The sequence below is a fragment of the Varanus komodoensis genome, unplaced genomic scaffold, assembly GCF_004798865.1.
Source record: "Varanus komodoensis strain SLA01 unplaced genomic scaffold, ASM479886v1 scaffold13_3, whole genome shotgun sequence".
Lineage (NCBI taxonomy): Eukaryota > Metazoa > Chordata > Lepidosauria > Squamata > Varanidae > Varanus > Varanus komodoensis.
Window position 1 is genome coordinate 1,795,497 of NW_025335409.1, and position 20,274 is coordinate 1,815,770.

The window sequence follows — 20,274 nt, forward strand, 5'->3', positions numbered from 1 at the left end:
ATGGGATTTGCATAGCCTTTTGCTTCTAGGAAAGCACAGATGAAGGTGCTCCACTAGGACACTCGGGATGCTAAGCAACAGCGGGGACCGTAAGGCCCTGAGGGCCATGCAGCCTTCAGGAGGTCCCGATCTCGTCTTCTGGAATTCCCCCCATACAGTCCAAAGCTTGTGAAAGCGCCAGGCTGGGCGAGTCTGGCCTAGGAAGCCCGCTTTCTTGTTAGTCTTCCACCACACCAATGCAATTCAGCGGGAGGCGCTGCCGGGCAGATCACTCCAGATTCGCTTTCTGTTCCTTCCGAAGGGAAATCCTTCCCCATTGTGAGCCGTCTCTCGCCCTTCCTTCCCCCCAACTTCATTCATGCCCTCGAGCTCCCTCCTCCTCCTCCCCTCCTCCTCCTCGCCGCCCTGCTCTCTCCTTCTCCTCCCTCTTCCCCACCCTCCTAGCCCCTCCTCCGCGCCGGCTCTGGGTGGCTCGCTCGCCCTTCCACTTCCAGCGGGAACTGCCCGGCTCTCGGTTGCTGTCGGTGCCGCCGCCGCCGCCGCCTCCTTCTCCAGCGCTGGCTCTGGAAAATGTCTGAGCGAGGCGGCTTCTATAAGCAGGAACTGAACAAGACGGTGTGGGAGGTTCCGCAGCGCTACCAGCACCTGACCCCGGTGGGCTCGGGCGCGTACGGCTCCGTGTGGTAGGTGGAAGGTGCTCTGCACGGGAGGGGAGAGGGCAGGTGCCGCCGCTCCGCATCCTCGGCCGAGGGGGTGGAGGAGGGGCGGGGAGGGGCCGGCGGCGGCTCCTCGCAGGATCGATCGGTTTTTTTCCCTCCCTTGCTGGAGCTGGGAGCAGACAATGCGAAGCGGCAGCTTGGCACGGGAGCCGCTAGGCCTGCCTGGTGCGTTCTCGGCGCTGGCCGGGCATGCATGGGGAGCGGCGCACACAATAGGGGCAGCCCCGCCGAGACATTCCGCGGGGTCTGCGTGGCGCTGGGCACCAGGGCCACGCTGCCCACAGCTGCTATGGATATCAGCCTTGCCCTCTCTGGAAGGAGGCTTCTTAGGTGCCTAGCCTAGTTAGGATAAGCTCTCATGCACAGGGTGCCCCGAGCGCCAGGATGCTGTTTTGCAGGCCTAGGTACAGAGGGGAAGAAGTGAGGGGCCACCATCCCTGGCGCTCGCGGAGTGGAAGGGCAGCCCCGAAATATCGTAAAGCAAAGAATTGTCATCGCCGCGTTCCGCCTTTAGTAACAGCTTAGTGTGAAAAGAAAGGTGGAATGTAGCACATCTGTGATGCTGTTGCAGAGGGAAGAAGGGGAATCCCTGTGTGTACAGAAAAAAGAGCCCGTGTGTGCACCTGTGAGGACATTGGCCACACTTTGTGACATGTAAAGCGCAAGGGATGGAGAGCAAAAGATTAAACGTGGGGGAAGTGATCAGAAGAGAAGCAGGTCAGCTGAAGAGCCGATACATTTGCCGAAGTCCCTGAAAGATTATCCTATAATATATGTGTTAGTCTTTCATGTGGGGCAAGACTCTTTGCTGTTTTAACCTTTAGGAAGCAAAATATGTGCTGTTCCTTGCTTTGAGTGCTTTGTGTACAGATTCTGAGAGTGTGTGTGTGTGTGTGTGTGTGTGTGAAGATGGCTTGTGTGAAATCTACACAGTATAATGGGTATCTTCCCTGCCCTGAGAATGCACATGTGTGTTTGTGTGTGTGTGTGGTGACCCATCGCCCTGTGTTCTGTCACAGGGTTTTTGTGTCTTTTCCCTGCCCCCACTCTGGTTCAGAGCTGAGCCTCTCACAATGCCATTCAGCTTGAAATTCCTCATGGGTTGCTAGGGGTAACCCTGGGCCATGCCAGCTACCGAAAGAGGCTTCCCCTGACTATTTTTAAAGATCTCCTTTCTCACCACTGAACTGCACCCAGGAACGGGACTTTGGCAGCGTGATGCTTGTATTCCTGGAGCTATTATGGTCAAATCTGAAGTGTTCTTTGGGGGAGTGGGAGCACTGAAGCTTACGGAAACAAAAACTTTGGAAGAGCAAAATTTTAGTCCCAGTTCCCCAAGACACACGTGTGCCCACACAAGGAATAGTGTGAAGAAGATTAAGATTGTGGTATAAGAAACCATCTAAAACCATTGTCTAAATTTTCATTTAGTCATTGCATTGTTGCATACCATGCTGGGTGGCCATGTGCTTCTGAAAGCAGATTATGTTTCTTTACAGATATTAATACTCTCTCTCATGTTTAGAACCAGAACATAATCAGACATAGCAACCTGAGCTGTGGGAACTATAAGCTGTGGAAACTGACCCAAACTACCTCTGGGTCTGGTCTGTAGCCAGGTGAATTATTGCCTGAGAAATGGATTTCATGGAAGAAAGCAAGTGTAAGCAAATATAAAGCGATGCACAATGAGACAAAATGTCCCAACTTCAAGTATAAGCTGGCAATATCTGAGCTGGCAGAAAGATCTACATGTTGTAGTAGACAGGTCAGTGAACGTATCAGCCCAGGGTATAGCTGCTTGGAAAAAGGCAAGATCTGTGTAAGACAAGAAAGGAGTGAAAATAAAATGGCCAACCTCAATCTCTCCTTAGTCAAATCTGTTCTGTGACTACACTTTGAATATTCTGGTACATTTCTGGTCTCCACGCCTAAGAAGGGATATTGTACAGTTGGAAAAAGTGCAAAATAGGGCAACTAAAATGGTCAAGAGGTTAGAGCTGCTCCAACAATAGTAGTGATTGTTTCATTTAGAATAGAGAGATACAAAATTAAAAATGGTGTGGAGAAAGTGGACAACAAGATATTTTTTCCCTCATAGAACTGGAAGCTAGGGTAATTCCGTGAAGCTGATGGGTGGGAGATTCAGGAGAGACAAAAATGGAGTCAGTCAGTTGCTGTGTGAACCGAATGCTGGACCAGATGGACCTTGGCCTGATACATATGGCTGCTCTTACATCCTTAAAGGTGTGATATAAATATCATAGAGAAAAGAACGGATAAATAAGTTATGCATCTCATGCTCCACACAATTCGTGTTACTGTCTGTTACCCACCCAGGGAGCTGTGTGGCCAATGGGATGGGTAAAAAAAACCACGCGCCAACAAATAATTAAATAATTAAAACCTCAATTTTTGTATGGTCAAAAGGAGGCAGAGTTGGGAGTCAATTGACATTTCTTTTTCCAAAATGAGCGGAGTAAGAATTGCACTCATGCACGCGCACACTCCAGGATCTGCACTGGAATGGGTGCCATTTAACGTGTTCATAAATGATGTAGAGCTGAAGGTGAGCAGTGAGGTAATCAAGTGTGCATGAACAGGAGATCCAAAATGGCAAATATAATTCAGTGTAATGAAGGGGCAAGTAGGTTGGGACAGTCACTTCAACCATATTCTGATAAGATCCTGTGACAAAGGATCAGGATCAAAGACCTGGAGGCTGTGGTGGACAGCTTCCTAAACATGTCAACTCAGGGTCCAGTGGCACTGGAAAAAAGGCAGCATCTGTTGGACATTATCTGGAAATGTCCTGAAAGGAAACCTGCTGGTACAGTAGTGCCTTTATGATGCAAATGGATTTCAAATAATATAATTTTAAACAGCTAAAAATAAATAAAATGCCAAAACCTAATAACTGGATTTAAAAGTCCATCATATACCTGGGAGTAGAGAATAGGCTTAAGCAGGTGCTGAAAATGTAACAATTTGGGTGGACATCAGAGAGGAGAACATTCTGTAGCTGGGGGTGGGGGCATCACTGAGAAAGCCCCCCCCCCCTTTGTTCCATTGCAGGAGTTCCTTGAAAGAGGGCCTCAGATATGGATTGTAGTGAAACTGTGGGCACATACTGGGAGTGAGGCTCCGTTCGTATGGTGACCCTGAGCCAACTAAGGTATGATAGGTTAAAACCAGACGCTTGAACATTCAGGCACAAAGTTCAGGCAGGCCAGAAAAGGTCTTGTATGCTCTAATGCTCAGAGATAGGTGTTAATACTCACACTGGGCAGCAACAGGCTCAGAACAGATGAAAGGGAGTACTTCTTTGGATAGCATATCACTGGCATATGGAATTCACTGCCACAGGATGCACTGATGGCTTCTAGGCGGGATGGCATTACAAGGAAAATACAGACATTCATGGAGGATAGGTCTATCAAGACCTGCTCAACCAGATAACCACATGAAAGCTCCTTTTTCAGAAGCAATGTAGCTGATGCAAAGGGCTGACCATCCGGGGCGATTGGGAAGCCCCCATACATTGCTCAAGAACTTCCCAGAGATGTTGACTGGTCCCCATTGGGAACAGGAAATGAATTAGATAGACCAGAAGGTCTGATTCAGCGAGTCTCCTTGTTTGTTTTTCTTGGTTTTTGAAAAGATTCCTGAGAAGTGCTTTGAGTATGCAAAATGTTTTGCATAAATGCCAACTGTTGATGTGGTTTGCAAGACGCAGTAGCTGGGCCATTGTTTGCTATGCTGTTGCTTGTTTGACTTAAATGAACAGAGTCATTGCCTGGGGGCTTTTGCTGTAACTTGGTGTGATGCTGGTGAGATTGCAGAGTTCTCTTTTAGCATCTTATTTAAACTATGGTGACACTGGAATACACTCTACTTACAGAAACCATTGGTTTGAGGTTGCCACTGTGTAAAATACCATCATGTGAATCCCTCTTAAATTGTTCCAGGTAAACCTCACATCTGGTAATGTGTGTTAGAATATACAAAAAACTGAACGTCCTACTTCCATAGTGTGATATGGTAGAATTTATTTGCATTCTCTGTATATTTCACAGAATATTATGGTGTGTGCGTGTGTGCGCGCGCGTGAGCTGTACCTCCATATGTAAGTGGTATGGCAATGAACATTTTGTGCCTAGATGGATTGAGTAATGGCTGATGAGATACATTTCTTCAGAGTGACATAACCATACATGCTCCTGGATCGTGAAGATCATGAGAATAATGCAAACTGTTGTTTTTCTTGTCCTACAAAACCCCAAGTTCCTTTTTTTGCTGCTGTTTCAGAATACAGATTTCCTGGATAGGGCCTATGGCCACTGAATGAGCACTGGCATGTTCATTTGTTTGTCCATTTCTTCATTCATTGAATTTCCCTTCCACAAACAAGTGTTTAAGTTAATTTGAGATAGAAATGTAAAAAGATAAAATGCAAACATTTCAAAAAAGTTGAACAAAGCAGATTGGACACAGGAACTGGCCAAGATGAATCAATAGGCTTGGTTTGAAGATGCTTGAAGAACTGGCCATATATTAGGAACATGGGAAGATTCCCCATATTATGCCATATCACTGGTCTATCTAGCTCATCTGAAGATGCAGTGCTTGTATCAGGAATCATCTGCATGGAAACAGAGGCTGTGCAATTGAACCACAGCACTTCCCTTACGTTGTTTACATGCAGGCCATTTAGTGATCTCCTGGTAGCCATAAAACTTCCTAATTGTATCTCCTTATCCTCAAGACTATTGTGGAGACAGGAGTCTTCACCATTTACAGGATTTGGCATGAGGCAAGTCACATGGATGGATCACTGTGGATAGTACCATGTGAGACATCATCTTCAGTCTTAGCAATAAGAAAGAAATTATTGTTGTATTTACACACCCTCTGCTTGTCAAAACATTGATGTTTTTAACCACTTTGTGCAAGCAACACCAAACATTTTTGCAGAGTCATCATGTGAATCAGAAATATAATTTAGTTCCTGAGAAGGAAATGTAGCACTATACTGAGAATCATACACAAGGATCTTGTAGATCTTATTGATATTGATAATCCCTTTCTGAGAAAAGCTGCTCCTTTCTGGCCTATGCTATCTATTTTTAGTTATTTTGCTCCTTAGCCTGCCTACCTCTCTCTCGTTCCCCTGATAACTTCCTTAATAATACAGTGGTGTGTGTTTGTATAAGTTATGTGTTTTTTTGGCAAACTGGTTAATGGGCATATTGACTTAAGACTTAAGGCAGAAGATACAGATCTCAGTGGAAACAATACTAGTTCGAGGTAAGAAAAAGCCCATATTGAAAAGAAGAGCTGGTAACAGGACTCTTTCATAGTTCAGCTTCTTGTCCAAATCTACATCTGAGTTATGCTCATTGTTAAGGGTTTAGGACAACATACATGGATCTCTTTGCACATTTTGCCCTCACAGTAACCTACAGGGCAAGTAGTCCAGTGCAATTCATGGTTGAGAGGGAATTTCAATCTACAGCTTTCCAGTCCATCAAACTCCATTCACTATGACATAGATCCTGAATAAATAGTTCTAGGTTTCTCATTGTGACTTACTAAATTTATAAGTTTTCATTTCAATTTGAAGCACTCTAAGTGTTGAATGAAATGACAGAACAATAGCAATCAGTTAAAGCACCTAATCACAAAAAATGCAGAGCAGCATTTTGCCTTGGGGAAAGAAAAATGTGAAGCTGAATTTGTGTATTATATGAATTGTTGTAAAGCATGTTTTGCATCTACAAGTATTTGTACTAGTAAGTTATAGATAATTCTATATAATTGAGAATATATCATTGAGAATTAGGTATTTTTAATGTCAGATGAAGAGTTTTGTGGCTGCTGAAAGCTTACATACTCTTCAAACATAAAATTGGTCCAACAAAGATACCTCAATATGTATAGCCTAGCAGTATACTTTAAAAAAGAATATTCCTCTAACAAGTTGGACAACTCAATTGTCATAAGGATAAAATAATACTTGATATTAATGGAGCAAGGCTTTACCTCTGTTTCTGCACCACTGTATGACAGAGGTGAGAACAAAATGGGCAGGGAGACCCATTTTTGTCACCTTAAACCCTTAGCATGTAAATAAAAATCCTGTTTTGTCATTAAAAGAAACAAGAAGTGTCTTGGCATTTTAAAAGACTAGCAGATTTATACTGACATAATTTGGTAGCCTTTAATGTTCCAAAAGACTTCTTGTTGTTTCTGCTACAGTAGACTAACACTGCTACCCTTAGGAAATTGTTTTTAATTAGTAGTCATGAACTGCAATTCCCAGTATTATCTCTAAAGTCTAATTTTAGGTCAAAGCACCTGACAGGTCCTTTGACAGGTCAGAGTGGGAGTGGCCCTTCCAACAGAAATGTCCACCCACAAGTGACAAGGTGTTCTTGGTCATAACACTTTTCTGCTGTGAATTCATTCAGCCTCTGGAGGACCAGTTTCATCCATCAGAGGTCAGAAGCACTGAATTATACTGGAGATTAAGTCAGGACTCCATGTGACCCTAGAAGTACCATCTCTAATGGATGTGAAAGAATTTATGGCATGTATACAGCTCAAAGGCTGTTTTTAATCAGATTCTTTCATTGTTTGTTTTCTAGCTACTTAGAATCCTTATGTGAGATATGCACAGTTTTACCAAATCATTTTCATTAAGATGAATGGAAACTGTTTTCAAATGACCACGGGGACGGGAGTTCATAGTGCTAAAGACAAAATTGGGGGAATAAGCACAGTTCTGCCTGTTTCTAAACAAGGTAGCGGACATCCCAATTTTCCTCCTAAGGATGGCACAGAATGGGGCCTTTCTACCGTGCCTTCCTCTTCTGGTCTCTTGAAATTCCTTTAAATTTGTTCCTGTGCATTGGAGGCACCTTGGGAATTGTGTGGGATATGGTATGAGGAGGGCTGTAGGTGTTGGAGGGACTTGGCAGAAATCCTCTATAAATGGAGGAGCAATTTATGATCCAAGCAAATATCCAAGAGGCAGTGGATTTTCTTCTAAAAGCAGTGACTTTCTGAACGAACCATTGCTGTTCATGTATAAAATCATAGATATACTTTTATTGCATCTACACCTGCCAGGAGTCTTGTGTACCTGCGCTCAGATAGATGTGTGTTCATTTGCCATGCATATTGTGTACATGTTTTTCATATTTTCCGAAGCCTTATCCTTGGAAATCTGATATGCTTCAAGTGGCCTTAGGTGGCAGGTTTAGAACTGGGATATTTAGATTGAGTTATACAATGGAACAATCACATGTTTCTGCTATGTAGGTCAGGAATAAACAATGAAGAACTCATAAACCATGTCTGTTGGCACTATATATATATATATATAGAGAAAATGCTGTGGGGTTTACCTTCCTTTTCAGTCCTTACACTGTGTACCCCTGTGCGGATGGATTCTTGTTTGCTCAATCTCATATTTGTTGCAAAGTTTTGGCTTTATATTTTCCTGTGCCTATAGGATCAATTTTCTCAATTCCCTATAGCAGCTTTAAAAAAAAACCCACACACATAAGAAGAAAAGGGGAGGAAATCAGTTTGAATCTCAGTGCCTTCATTATCTTTATTTCTCCTGAGGAAGCAGTTCTGGGGAGCAGGGGGGAAGACTAATTATATGTAAACTCAGAAATCTCTTGTTCTCTGAGCTGTATCTGCTTTTCTAGGAAACTTCTTTCAAATAACTCTTGAGCTGCAAGTTGAGCACTGTTAGTGGCAAAGCACTTTATTTTCCTAACTGCACTTTTTGTTTTCTATTGTTTTAAAAAGTGAGCCAATTTAACTATGAAAAACATTTGCACAGTGAAAATGCCCCCCCCCCACCGCCCCAAACCACCACCCAAAATCAGGCATAATGATGCCTGGTAGAAAGATGGTACAGCCAGTCAGCTTCCACATGGTGATGGATTCTTTAGTGCGTATGTCCTGTTGCTTGACTTGCAAAGAAACTCGAGCATCTAAAGCCTGAGGAAGGAATTGAATATTAAGAGACTGTTCTAAAAAGGGCAATGCTTAAAAGTGTATATATTTTCAGGACTTTTTATGCTGCCAGTGATTTTGCTTGTTTCTAACTGATTTTCAGTAACAGGGACTTAATCCAAGGAGAAATAAACCAGAGGCAAGGTAAAGAATCGCTGGATACTTAGAGGCTTTTGACTTGCCTCGTTTCTGAGTGGCTGATTGCTTGCTCATTCTCTCAAGTATGCAGAGGTATGTGGAGTTCAGAATTTGCTTCAAGTGGTCAATGGTATGAGAAAAAGAAAGGTGAACAGGATGCTGTGAAATACCCCAGGAATCTTTGCTTAATAAAAGTTACTGATTTGGCCTATTTGGCCTACTTACTTTGGCAGTAGAAGACTTATTCTCAATTTATGACCGCTGGATACATTCTTGTGTTGGCAGAGGACAATGCTGTGCCAGTGGGGGAAACACTGCACTGATGTAGCGCTAAAGTATACAGTGAGAACCAAATGTTGCCCTAAGCCCTAACTGGAAAGCAGTGCTTCTCCTGTGCAAGGGGAGACAGAATGGGATTGGGAAAATGGTGGAAAGGAAAGGCAATCAGAACCTCAGGCTCACTTAGAGGTATTTTGAATTGTCATGTAGTTTGCAAGCCTGCTTTATTATTGGAACCATGGTGATGGAGAAGGGGTTGCAATCAGGCAGAGTGAACCAGTGACAGCTGCTCCAGTGCTGCTTGGTTGGTCTCTTGGTGGAGTAGCTGGCACCGGCACTTGGCCGGGTGAGCCTAGTCAGAGCGGCAAAAGGGGTGGCGTTGCTGTTCTTGCTGAGTGCTTCCCTGGACCCATGATGGGATTTGTGTGCTGGGTTTGCATGTGAGGCCAACCCATGCAGAAACTCATTCAGGTTCACAGAACACAGCAATGATAAACCCAGTCAATACATGTCTGTGGAAAGGGAGAAAACTGTAGTAACAAAAGAAAGACAGACAGACAGAGTGAGCCCTGATGCTGTGACATTATTCCAGCAGAAGATGTGGCATAAATTAAAGCAATCCCATTAATGCCAATCCCTGGATTATTACTTGGTCTCATCCCTCTCCGATGTCATGGAGACGACTAGAATCCACCTAACTAGTGCCCCACCAAAAGTGTTCAAAATCCCACAAGTGAGCACTTTTTTCTTATGTCAAACTATATCATAGAATCATAGCATAGTAGAGTTGGAAGGGGCCATGAAAGCCATCAGGTCCAACCCCCTGCTGCTGCAGGACGCCAAGTTACACCATCCCACTCAGATGGCTGTCCAGTTTCTTTTTGAATGTCTCCACTGTGGGAGAGCCCACCAACTCTCTAGGCAGCTGGTTCCACTGCTGTATTGCTCTGACAGTGAGGAAACTTTTCCTGATATCTACCCTGAATCTGAGTTGTTGCAATTTGAATTGATTATTCCGTGTCCTATGCTTAGGTATCAGTGAATCGGTACCTTCCTCTTTGTAACAGCCTTTGAGGTACTTATAGAGGGATATCATGTCCCCCCTCAGTCTTCTCTTCTCAAGCCATCTGCCTTGTGCAATAAGCAGGAGCACACAAGATGGAGCATTTTGCACAAAGGAAGCACTTCTAACAAACAAAACCTCAACAACCAAGGATGATTGACTGACTAGCTGGCTGGCTGGCTGATAGACTGACTGACTGACTAAAGAGCAAGTATACAACCCCTGCTTGCTTAAAGCAGTTGTTTCTCAGCTTGGGGTTCACAGAATTGTGACTGCAGCCACTGATCTGAAGGGGGCTTCGCAAGGTGACTGGGCCGGGGGCGGAGGTCACTCTAATGTTCCTGCCTTTAACACTGGGCACACTTTCCGCTCTTACTGCCTGTTGTCTACAGATGGACATGGGTGTCCAGTGGTCAGGTCTATTGGGTGCTTGACCCTGAGGTAGTACCAACAGTGCAAATCTGTTCTCTTTGGTTCTTGCACAGACCCTTTCCTTCCTATGCACAGTATCTGATGGGGGGATTTGTTACTAGCACAGTAGCCAACTGGTATAGTTGGATAATAGGATTACCTTAGAAAACAACTTTTAAAAAAGTGGGGCCTCGCAAAGTTTTAAAAAAACCTGCTGAAGATCAATTTCTGATCCTGAGGTGGCCAGGCCAAAACATGGATGGGAAATGGCATGATGACCTTGTATATATGGCTCTGAAAGTTTTTCAAAGGAATGATGGAATGATAGATGTGGCAGATAATCGAACTCTGAGCGTTCATTGAGAGCTAAGCTGCAGTTTTCACATTACCCTGTGAATTATGTTGGTGATTGTAATGGGTCTGCCATATCAATAATTAGATTGAAGATTGCAGCTTAATTGTGGATCTTCAATTAGGGTTCCTGCAGTTGTTATGCATCTGCCTTGTACCACACAGACTAGAGGCAATGTGAGCTGCTAAGGTACAGAATGTCTGAATGTCCAGAAAGTCTCCCAAAGTTCATGCTTTAATGGAAGTGCACAAGCTTTGCATATAGAAATCTTCAGGTGGAGATACTGGTGTGTCCAGTTTGGAAAGGATTTTGAGTAGAGGGCTGGGAGAGATATTTGCTTGGGCTGGGGAACTGCTCCTAGTCAAAATAATCCAGCGCCAGCTAAATGAACAAATATGTCTACTTGGTCAAAGGCTGTCTTATAGTTGCTTTCCTCTCTGCACATTATTGCCAGGATGAACCCTATCAGTTTGACGTGAGCAGGCTGACCCTCCAGCTGTATTGTGTAACTTGGCTTTCACTTCCCAGCCTTCCTTTGAACTAGGATGTTTCGGACTTTTCAGGGGCTACAGAGCATTGCACAACGTTTCCCATATTGTCTGCAGCTGATCTGTAACCCTTCCAGAACTAAACTTTCCAGAAATCTGAAGGTGGCATAACCCTAGCAAATGTTTAACCATCATGTTTACACTTGGCCTAGTTACATTACATAGTACAAAATTTGGGGAAAGCATGATGGTTTCAGAGGGGAAAAAATGTTGTGCATGAGAGTAGTTTTAGTTCTGCCTCAATCTTATTCAGCTACTTGAGTAGATCTGCCTGGGATGTGTTTATTTTTTGCCTCTTTCAAAGCCGTAACAGTAGAAGGCATTGCAGTGGAGTCTTCTCTAGGGTACCTGTGGTTGACTGAAAGGGGGGAGGCATGGTTCACCCTACCCACAAGGTGCCTCTGTTGGATTGCAGGTGGAATTCTACCTGGATTGCAGGTAGAATTGCTTCTAAGTGAGACTGCAGCAGTCTGACTTTAATGTGTTGTGCAAACCCAACTGATGAGTTCAGTAGGGTTCAGTACAGAAATGGTTGCCTGATTTATATATATATGGGCTGCTGTAATTAGGGTGCAAAGTTGCAAAGATTATTACAGTTTTTGTACTTGCAATTAAATTCCTTTTTAAAAAGAAGTTAAGTTTGGTAACTGTTAAATCCCCCCCACACACACTCAACAGCAACACAGGCATTAACAGTGCCCAGTATTTTCCACATTTATGTCTAAACATAATTGGTGTAGAATTTGGCATCAAAGGCAAATGGCACTTCCTTTCAAAGTTATATTGGATAAATGTGTGCCAATTGTAAAAGGGAAATTAACGCTGAGAAAACAGTAGGACCAGTTTTTCAGCCCTGGGCTTCTGAGGCATGGATAAAGATATTCACAAATTTCAGTGTGAATAATGGTCTTATTGTCACTTGACCTTCAGTGTTCAGATTTAAATTGTGTGCGTGTTGCAGACTTTATTTTCTGACCTCTATCTCACAGAATTTCTTACAGGTGTCAAGTGTTGAAATGGCAAGTTAAATTTTCTTTCCTCTGTGGCTTAAAATGGAAAATGGACAGGCAGAGCATCACTGTAGAATTAAACATCTATACGTATTGCAAGTTGGAGACTCTGCAAAACAAACAGAGTTGATGCAATAACTATTAAGAATGTTTTAATGTCTGTTTATCTGGCTTTTAACTGATGAACCAGTAAATTTATAGGTACATTTTACATATTCCACAGAAGTATCAGTTTTTTAGATCTGCCATTCAGTGTTGTTAAGCACTCATTGGAGAAGTTAAATGAGACATTACAATTGATTCTTTTCCCTTTTATCTTAGGTAGATCCAAATTTTCCCTTCAAATGTTCATTGCTAGGGCTAGTTGTTGAGATAGTAAAGCATCAGAAACAGCTAGGATCTGAATGTACATGTACAGCATAATCCTGTGCAATTAGGTTTACTTAACAACAGTAATCCCTATTAGACTCAGTGGCACTTACCTGTAAATAAACATGTACAGCAAGGATGAACAGAAGCGAGATCTCCAGATGTTTTGGACCTCAAGTCCCAGAAACCTTTGCCAGGTTGGGCAAAGGCCAGGAATTGTGGCAGATGAACCAAAGCCTCTGAAGATCTATTTTCTTCCCACCAGGGATGAATTGGATTGGTCTGCATGAAGAAGTTCTGTGTTTACTACACACAAGAACATGCTGATCTTATCTTGTGACATTCAGGCAAAATACCCATGTTTCTTTTGTAAAGTAGTCACTGCTAGGCACTCCCACATTGATACCAGTGATCACATCCTAAGGCTATTTGAGAAAGCAAACCAACAAGTCTCCCCCACCCAGTCTTTTTCTACATTTCCAGCCATTGAAAGTACCAATCAGTGTTTCATTTTTTAAGTGTACTGGAGCTTATTTTGCTTTGGCTACACTCCTACGCACATTCATTTGAGCATTGTACTTCCCGTAAAGGCCCAAGAATGACCCAAGACACTAGTCCAAGACTGTATATAAAAGCGTTAAACAAACAAACTCAGCAATGTATCAAGCTATTCCTAGATATCATCCAAAGTACCATAGGATCATTGGATTCCCAGCACTGAAGGCAGAGGCTGTACCATGCTCTCCGATTTGGTAATGAGCACTCTGGTTCCTTCCTTGCCACCTCATAGTTGGTGTGGAAAGAACTATGCTAGCTGTGCTCTCAGGCTGAGAGGGTGACTTTGGAGAGAGATTAAAGGAGGCAAAGGGGGAAGAGAGCAGGGTCCTCTTCCGAAAAGAAGGTACCCTAAGACTGCTGCAACCTTCTTCCTCCCACCCATCCTGCAAAGCAACCCAGCTCACAAAAATGGAGTGCAGCAGGAGCAGGGAGAAGAAGATTACATCCCACTCATTCTGCTCTGCATAGGATCCCCATAATTCTACAGGCATCCCAACTGGATTGTGCACTGAAACTTCTTTCCAGGTTAATATGAATAGGATATAGCTATTAGACCCTTCTTAGTGAAAGACAGAAAACAAAACAGCATACAGTTTCACTTGGGAAAAAGCCTTGATGCTCAACAACAGATCCAGTCCTGAAACGTCCTACAATTTGTAAGCATCCTCTTATTACTCTGCCTATGGGAAGTGAAATTAGTGGTAGGCAAGCAAGTGGGGAAGCCATCATAGATTGGCATGAAGTTACAAATGCCCTAAATCTTATGACATGTAAATTCTCTGTTTTGTTATTACTTTCATGTCATGCTTTCCATCCTCTTTCAAGGCAGCAAAAACAGTTTACATGATATTCTGCCCATTTTATTCACATGACACCCTGTGATATAGATTAGTTTGAGAGAAAAGTCACTCAATAAGCTTAATGGGCAAGTAGGGACTAGAACTCAGATCTCTTGAAACTTATTCCAACACGCTAATCACTGTATTACACCATTTCTCCCAAAGTTCCTAAATTCATGTGAGCAGTTCATAAGACCTCTGTGGAATAGTGGAAGTTGTTATTGGCTCTTAGATTTGCAAGACTTATGCAATTATTAAGTCAGCATTTTATATATCTAGTGCTGTGATGTCAAAAATTTCATAATGCCCTTAGTGAAAAATGTTTCCCATGAATGTTGTTTTGTGTACAGTCCACCAAATAGTAATATAATCTGTTCTCACCACAGTTTATTGGCTCAAAATGGATTTCATTGGAATTATTTATCCTTCTTTATTCAAAAGTATTCTAACAAACATTCATTTTCCTAAAAATGCATTTTGACTCTGCCTAAAAAATAGACTTCTCAGCACTGTGAAGTTTGGAGGACATCAGCTCTAACTTTGTGTACAGAAAAATTGGTTAAGTGATGCATGTATATTGCTGTCGATGTATATTTGTACATAACAACCAGGTTTCTTTCCACTTTTCTAACCGCTTATTGAAAGACCTATAAAAGATGGCATGTTTTATCACTTTTCATCTTCAATATGGCATGAGCTAATAAAAACGTTTACTGGTATATTCTTCATTTCATTTCATTTCATTTGAAGAGATTCATTTCAGCTAACTGACCCTGATGGTTCAGGAGCTAAAGTAATAACGAATAATATTCAAATCTCTATCGCAGCTTTCCAGTGTAATAACCCCATCTCAGCGGGTGAAACAAAGGTCATCTTTCTGGCAGAATGATTCATAATTTAAAAACCATTACTAATCTCTTATCCTTTGTGTTTTGATTTTTATTACTGTGCTTTTACCTGTACCTATAGTTCAGGAAAAAGTAGTTCCCATGATTGTCCCATACAACTGGAGATACAAAGCAGATAAAATTATTTGTTTTGCCAAAGCAGTGTAGTTTGACGGTAATATCTGGATGGATTCAGGTTTTACAGAACGCAGCTTATTGGAAAGGTTCTCTGCAGTTTGAAAACTTCCATGTTCCTATGTCAATATTTTTGTTCAAAATTTTTTTCACATGATTGGTTTGGGCTTTTATTTGTTTTTTCAGTAGCAACCATGGGTCCTCCAGTCAAGTTTAAACCACAGAGAAGCCTTCCCTGGCCAGTCCTCCTAAAACTACTGTTTCCCTATGAGGGAAACTGCTTTTTGTACCAGTGGCAATGGCTGCTTCCCTTTCAGGCAAATCACAAACAATAACTGCAGCAAGAGCAGGATATTTTTGTAGGGGCTGTGATATCCACGGGGAAGATGCCTGAATTGGTATCCCCATCTGCTGTGGTCCCAATCTAGCCACCATGACTGCTCTTTTGAAAAGGGAACCTCTAGCCAGGTTGCCTCTTATACAGGTCTTGCAAACCCACATTAAACGTCAGTCTCAAACTTTGGTTGAGATGGGGACCCTTGCTGGAATTGACCGTGGTTAGTGCAGACATAAAGATCTGGTATTATTTCTTCTTTCATTTCATTTCTATGCTTCCCTGTAGCCAAAGCTCTCTATGCTTTGCATAAACAGCCCCACCAAAAAATCCTGATGTAATCATCTGTTCTGTGTGTGGCCACGAAGAGTTGGGCATGACTTTTCAAGTGAACAACAATAACATGAGCCCCACACTTCCTTCCACATGAACCAGGACCCAGCAGTTAAACATATCTTCTTGGAACACACAGACTGGGAATTATGGCTATATGCTTATAAACAAGCCAGGAGTCATAAAGCAACTTTAAACCCTGCTTAATACTGGCCTCCAATACCATAACCATAGCTCCACGTTCTCATATCATGGGAAGCTGCAGTTAAATGCAAGATTGTGCCTCGCTTTGCTGCTTATGCAAAGAGAAGGGCAGCTGGTGAGAAAGGGGCTGTGGATAGGTACACATTTCTCATGCTTATGTGGGCCCATTAAGGGGTTTTGGCTTAGCATTGCTTGTGAATGCAGCAATAATATTGAAACACGGATAAGGCAAAACAAGGGAAGGGCAGACAAATTGTACAGTAAAGGGAGGTTAGCAGAGATATCTCTGCCACACCTTTGTTCTCTTTTGTGCTTACTACTCAGAGAAGCTTCTTGCCTTTTCACATTTCATTTAACTTACTGAAGGCTACACCATCTGCCCAGTTCCTTGAAATTCTACAAAACAATAACATGTTTTTGTTTTGGTGAAGGAGAAGTGAATGGAATGTTAAACATTTTTAACTTAATGGGTTTGCTAATGGTGTCTATATGAAGACCATTCTAAGTCACTTGTATACAGCAACTATTTTTAGACATGGGGTAATTTTGTATTGCATTTGTGGCATGGCTATATATGTTGTTATGGAAAAAGTCGTTCATTGTTTATTGAGTTGTTTATTTGGTAAAAACATCCAAATAAATGTGTATTAAATACAATGTGTCAAAGGAAATGATTAATGAAGCATTACATCCCAGTGCATTTTGAGGCAACTGGATCTTTACCAAGAGAATCTATGCTATCCATATTGGTAAACATGCAAGAGGGAAGCTTCATGGAGCTTGATCGACCAAGTATGTATGCACCACGAAGCACTAAGCCTTAACAGTTGTAAGAGGCTTGCTTAAATCTCCAATAGTTAGATCTGACTGGCTTGTTCCACGCCTGGGTGGCAGGTGGTGATTGTTCTGGCTCAAAGATAACTTCTGTCATATTGGACCCAGCAACCTGCCTCAAAATTCCTAGGGTACAATGGTGGGGTGGTATAAGAAAATAGAGGAGGAGAGACTATGAAAATAGTACTTGAAATGAAGAACTATAGGAAAGAGATGCAGAAGCCAAGGAAAACAACTGCTTTTTGTATCTTGCTTCTGATAAGAAACAAGCAAAGGTGCAAAGGATTTCTTTCTGCTGTTTCTGAGTCCTTCCTTCCTTCTCTCCATGGTTCCTTCCTCTCGTCTCTTCTGTGGAGACTTTTCAGGGACAAACCTCTGGAAAGCAAACAAGAAAGAATGGTAGATGTGAGCAAATAGAAATGCATTCAAACCCCTCCCCATGCCCCACGTCCAGCATATGCTTAGAGCACCTGACTATACATTTATTTTCTGTCCACTGAAATGAAATAAAGGTCTCAATTTTGTTCTCAGTTGGAAGCAGTGGAATTCAAAATGATTACAGCCACAAACTATAATTTGGAAAGTACTGTGTGTGCTAAAAAGTCCCCCTGAAATCAATAGGACTCAGATTATCCACTAAAGCCCCATTGATAATGATAGTCTAAAGTGCACTTATTAATTATATTTATATTCTGCCATTTTTATTTTCAAGGAAGTAAAGACAGTTTACATGATCCTCCTCTCCATCTTATCTGCCCAACAACAACCCTGTGGGGTAGGTTGGGCTGACAGTCTATGATTGGCTGAAAGTCACCCAGTGAACTCCATGTTGAGTGGGGACTGGACCCCAGATCTCCTGAGTTCCAGTTCCATGCTCTTAGCCACTACAGCACACTGGCTTTTAGGTCACAATTTGAAAATTTCTGGTCTCCAAGAGCTCATTACCAGGTTGGCATAGGGCCAAATAGAATATTGCTTCCTAAGACTCATACAGTTTCATCCAATGAATTTTTCATGAATCATTTAAGTTAGAGACCAGTCAACTCCATGTTTCATTCTTCTCTCCTCAGGTCAGTCTATCTATCGTTGATTTATTTGCAAGGCATTTTACAGATAGAATCACTCATATCTGTTCCAATTCGAATGTGAAGCTGTCTTAAGTACAGCTCCGGTGTGTTCCCAGAGTCCAGTCTGGTGGCTGGTGGTTGGGTGGTGTTCCAGTTTTACAGTGTGAAGATGTGAATCAAGTAGTTGGACGACAGTGTTCTCCTATATGTTTGTCTGGCCTTGACTCATTGTTGTGTGTTATATTTAGATAGGAGGAGATCACTTACTGGGTGTTGGGACTGAAAGGGGCAGTTGTTCTTGGGGGGGGGAGGCTTGGAATGTGGGCTAGTTCCAGATGTTGAGATGAGAGAGGTGAAGGTGTTTATCTCAAGGCCAGACTTTCCAGGTGCTCAGGTAGCCTCTGAGAAGAACCATCATCTACAACTATTGTGATGTGGCTTGGAACAGGGAGTTTCTCAGAGACAGATGAGGTGGGTAGAGCTATCAACCACATGATGTGGGAGAGGAGGGCTACCCAGTTAGAGGATCAGTGTACAGAGAGGAGGTGTGCTTAGTCTCAAAAGGCCCCTCCAAAAAGGATGGGAACCAAACATCCTCATCAGGAAAGTTCCTAGAAGTAAATGCTAGATTGGGTTCAGCAAACTGCTTTGTGCATGCTCAGAGACTCATTCTGGGTGATTGTGCTTCTGGAAAATATTTTTGCAAAGAAAGGTCTGTGGCTTGAATGTATGAATGGAGGAAACCTAGTTCACAACACTGGTGAATAATGCTACACAGGGGGAACAGGTTTCCCTCAATGCTTTTTTGAAAGAGGGTATGTGCAGCTTTTCTTGAAAAGGTTGCAGTGAGAGTCCAAAGATTTGGCCCAGTAGACTTGGGGCAGTTGTTGCTGTTCAACTCTAGCTATTCATGGATGAAACTGATTGTCATATCTCTTTTGATCAAACCCAGTTTTGGAGCTGGAACTGCTTTAGATGATCGATGCCAGAAGGAATTCTCCTAGGACCTAAAGCTCTCAGCATGTTTTGATACCACTGAGCATAGTGATTTGCTCAACCATTGATTAAGGGTGAGGCCTGGAATCACTGTATTCTGGTGATCCAACCTGATTGTTTTGGTTCCAGAAAATTGTTCTTTCCCATGGTATGAACACCCTACAAAATTCTATCTTGTTTCCTAAACTGGCCAATTATTTTGTATGTATTATTTACTTAGAGTTTCTTTTTTAGGCTAACTTATAAAACAAAGGTCTCTCAAGGCTGCTTACAGAGATAACAGAAGAAGCACAAAGTATACAAAATGATACAATTAAAATAAGTTACGAGTTTAAAAACTTACCACAAAAGGCAAGAGGAACCACTGAACCATAATTTCTTTGACATACCCTTTAAAATGCTCTTCAAGCCGCAGTATTTTAACCATGACAAATTCAAGCCAACCATCTAAAACCAATGTTCTAAAAATAATAACCCAAGAACAATAATCTGAAAGCCAGATGCATTCTGGTGGGGAAAACAAGCTCAGTTAAAAGCAAAGATGGAACAAATGGGCCTTCAAAGCCTAGGTCATCCTTGACCACACAGCACTTCCCCTTGGAAGAACCAAACCAGTGACTGCTGCCCCGACTCTTGTGTCCACCAGTCTAATGGATCCCAGTAGTGAGCCAACAAAAAGTGATGCCAGTCTTAGAGCACAGACAGGCTCGTACAGTTGTAGAGGGGCCTTCAAAGAGCTTCAAGAGGTTATCTAGGGATTTGAAATGAAGAAGCAATCATGTGCAGAAGACACCAGGCAACCCAATTTGGACTTTGCACACATTTCTCAAGATGGCAATAAACTTCAGATTAACTGAAGTTTATAACAGATCAGGTAAGATTGGGCTATTCTTGGTGAATGGTAAAGCTGACCACAAAATGGCAGCTCATTGTGTTCTGGATGCTGTTGTGCTTTCTGTAAAGGATAATAGATGTAGGCTGTAAAATCCAGGATAACAGATAGATACTCAAGTGGCCTCAGTAGTACAAAGTGTCTTTAAGCTGCTTTGGCTATAGGAGTCATTCTTCTTGGAAAATGTGACCAGATGCAGTTACCTTGCTTTGCTAACATCTAGATTAGACTACATGGGGCTGCCTTTGAAGATTCTTTGCAAACTTCACTTGGTT

The 20,274-nt window shown here is 42.4% G+C and overlaps 1 protein-coding gene across 1 annotated transcript in view; it reads left to right on the top strand.

Annotated features, from left to right (window-relative positions):
- The first annotated feature begins 441 nt into the window (after nucleotides 1-441).
- MAPK11 (mitogen-activated protein kinase 11) overlaps nucleotides 442-20,274 on the top strand; it is a 49,521-nt gene continuing 29,688 nt past the window's right edge. Inside the window, exon 1 of the mRNA XM_044423329.1 lies at nucleotides 442-683. Coding sequence (XP_044279264.1) covers nucleotides 571-683 — 113 coding nt within the window. The 5' untranslated portion in view covers nucleotides 442-570. The remainder of the gene's footprint in view (nucleotides 684-20,274) is intronic.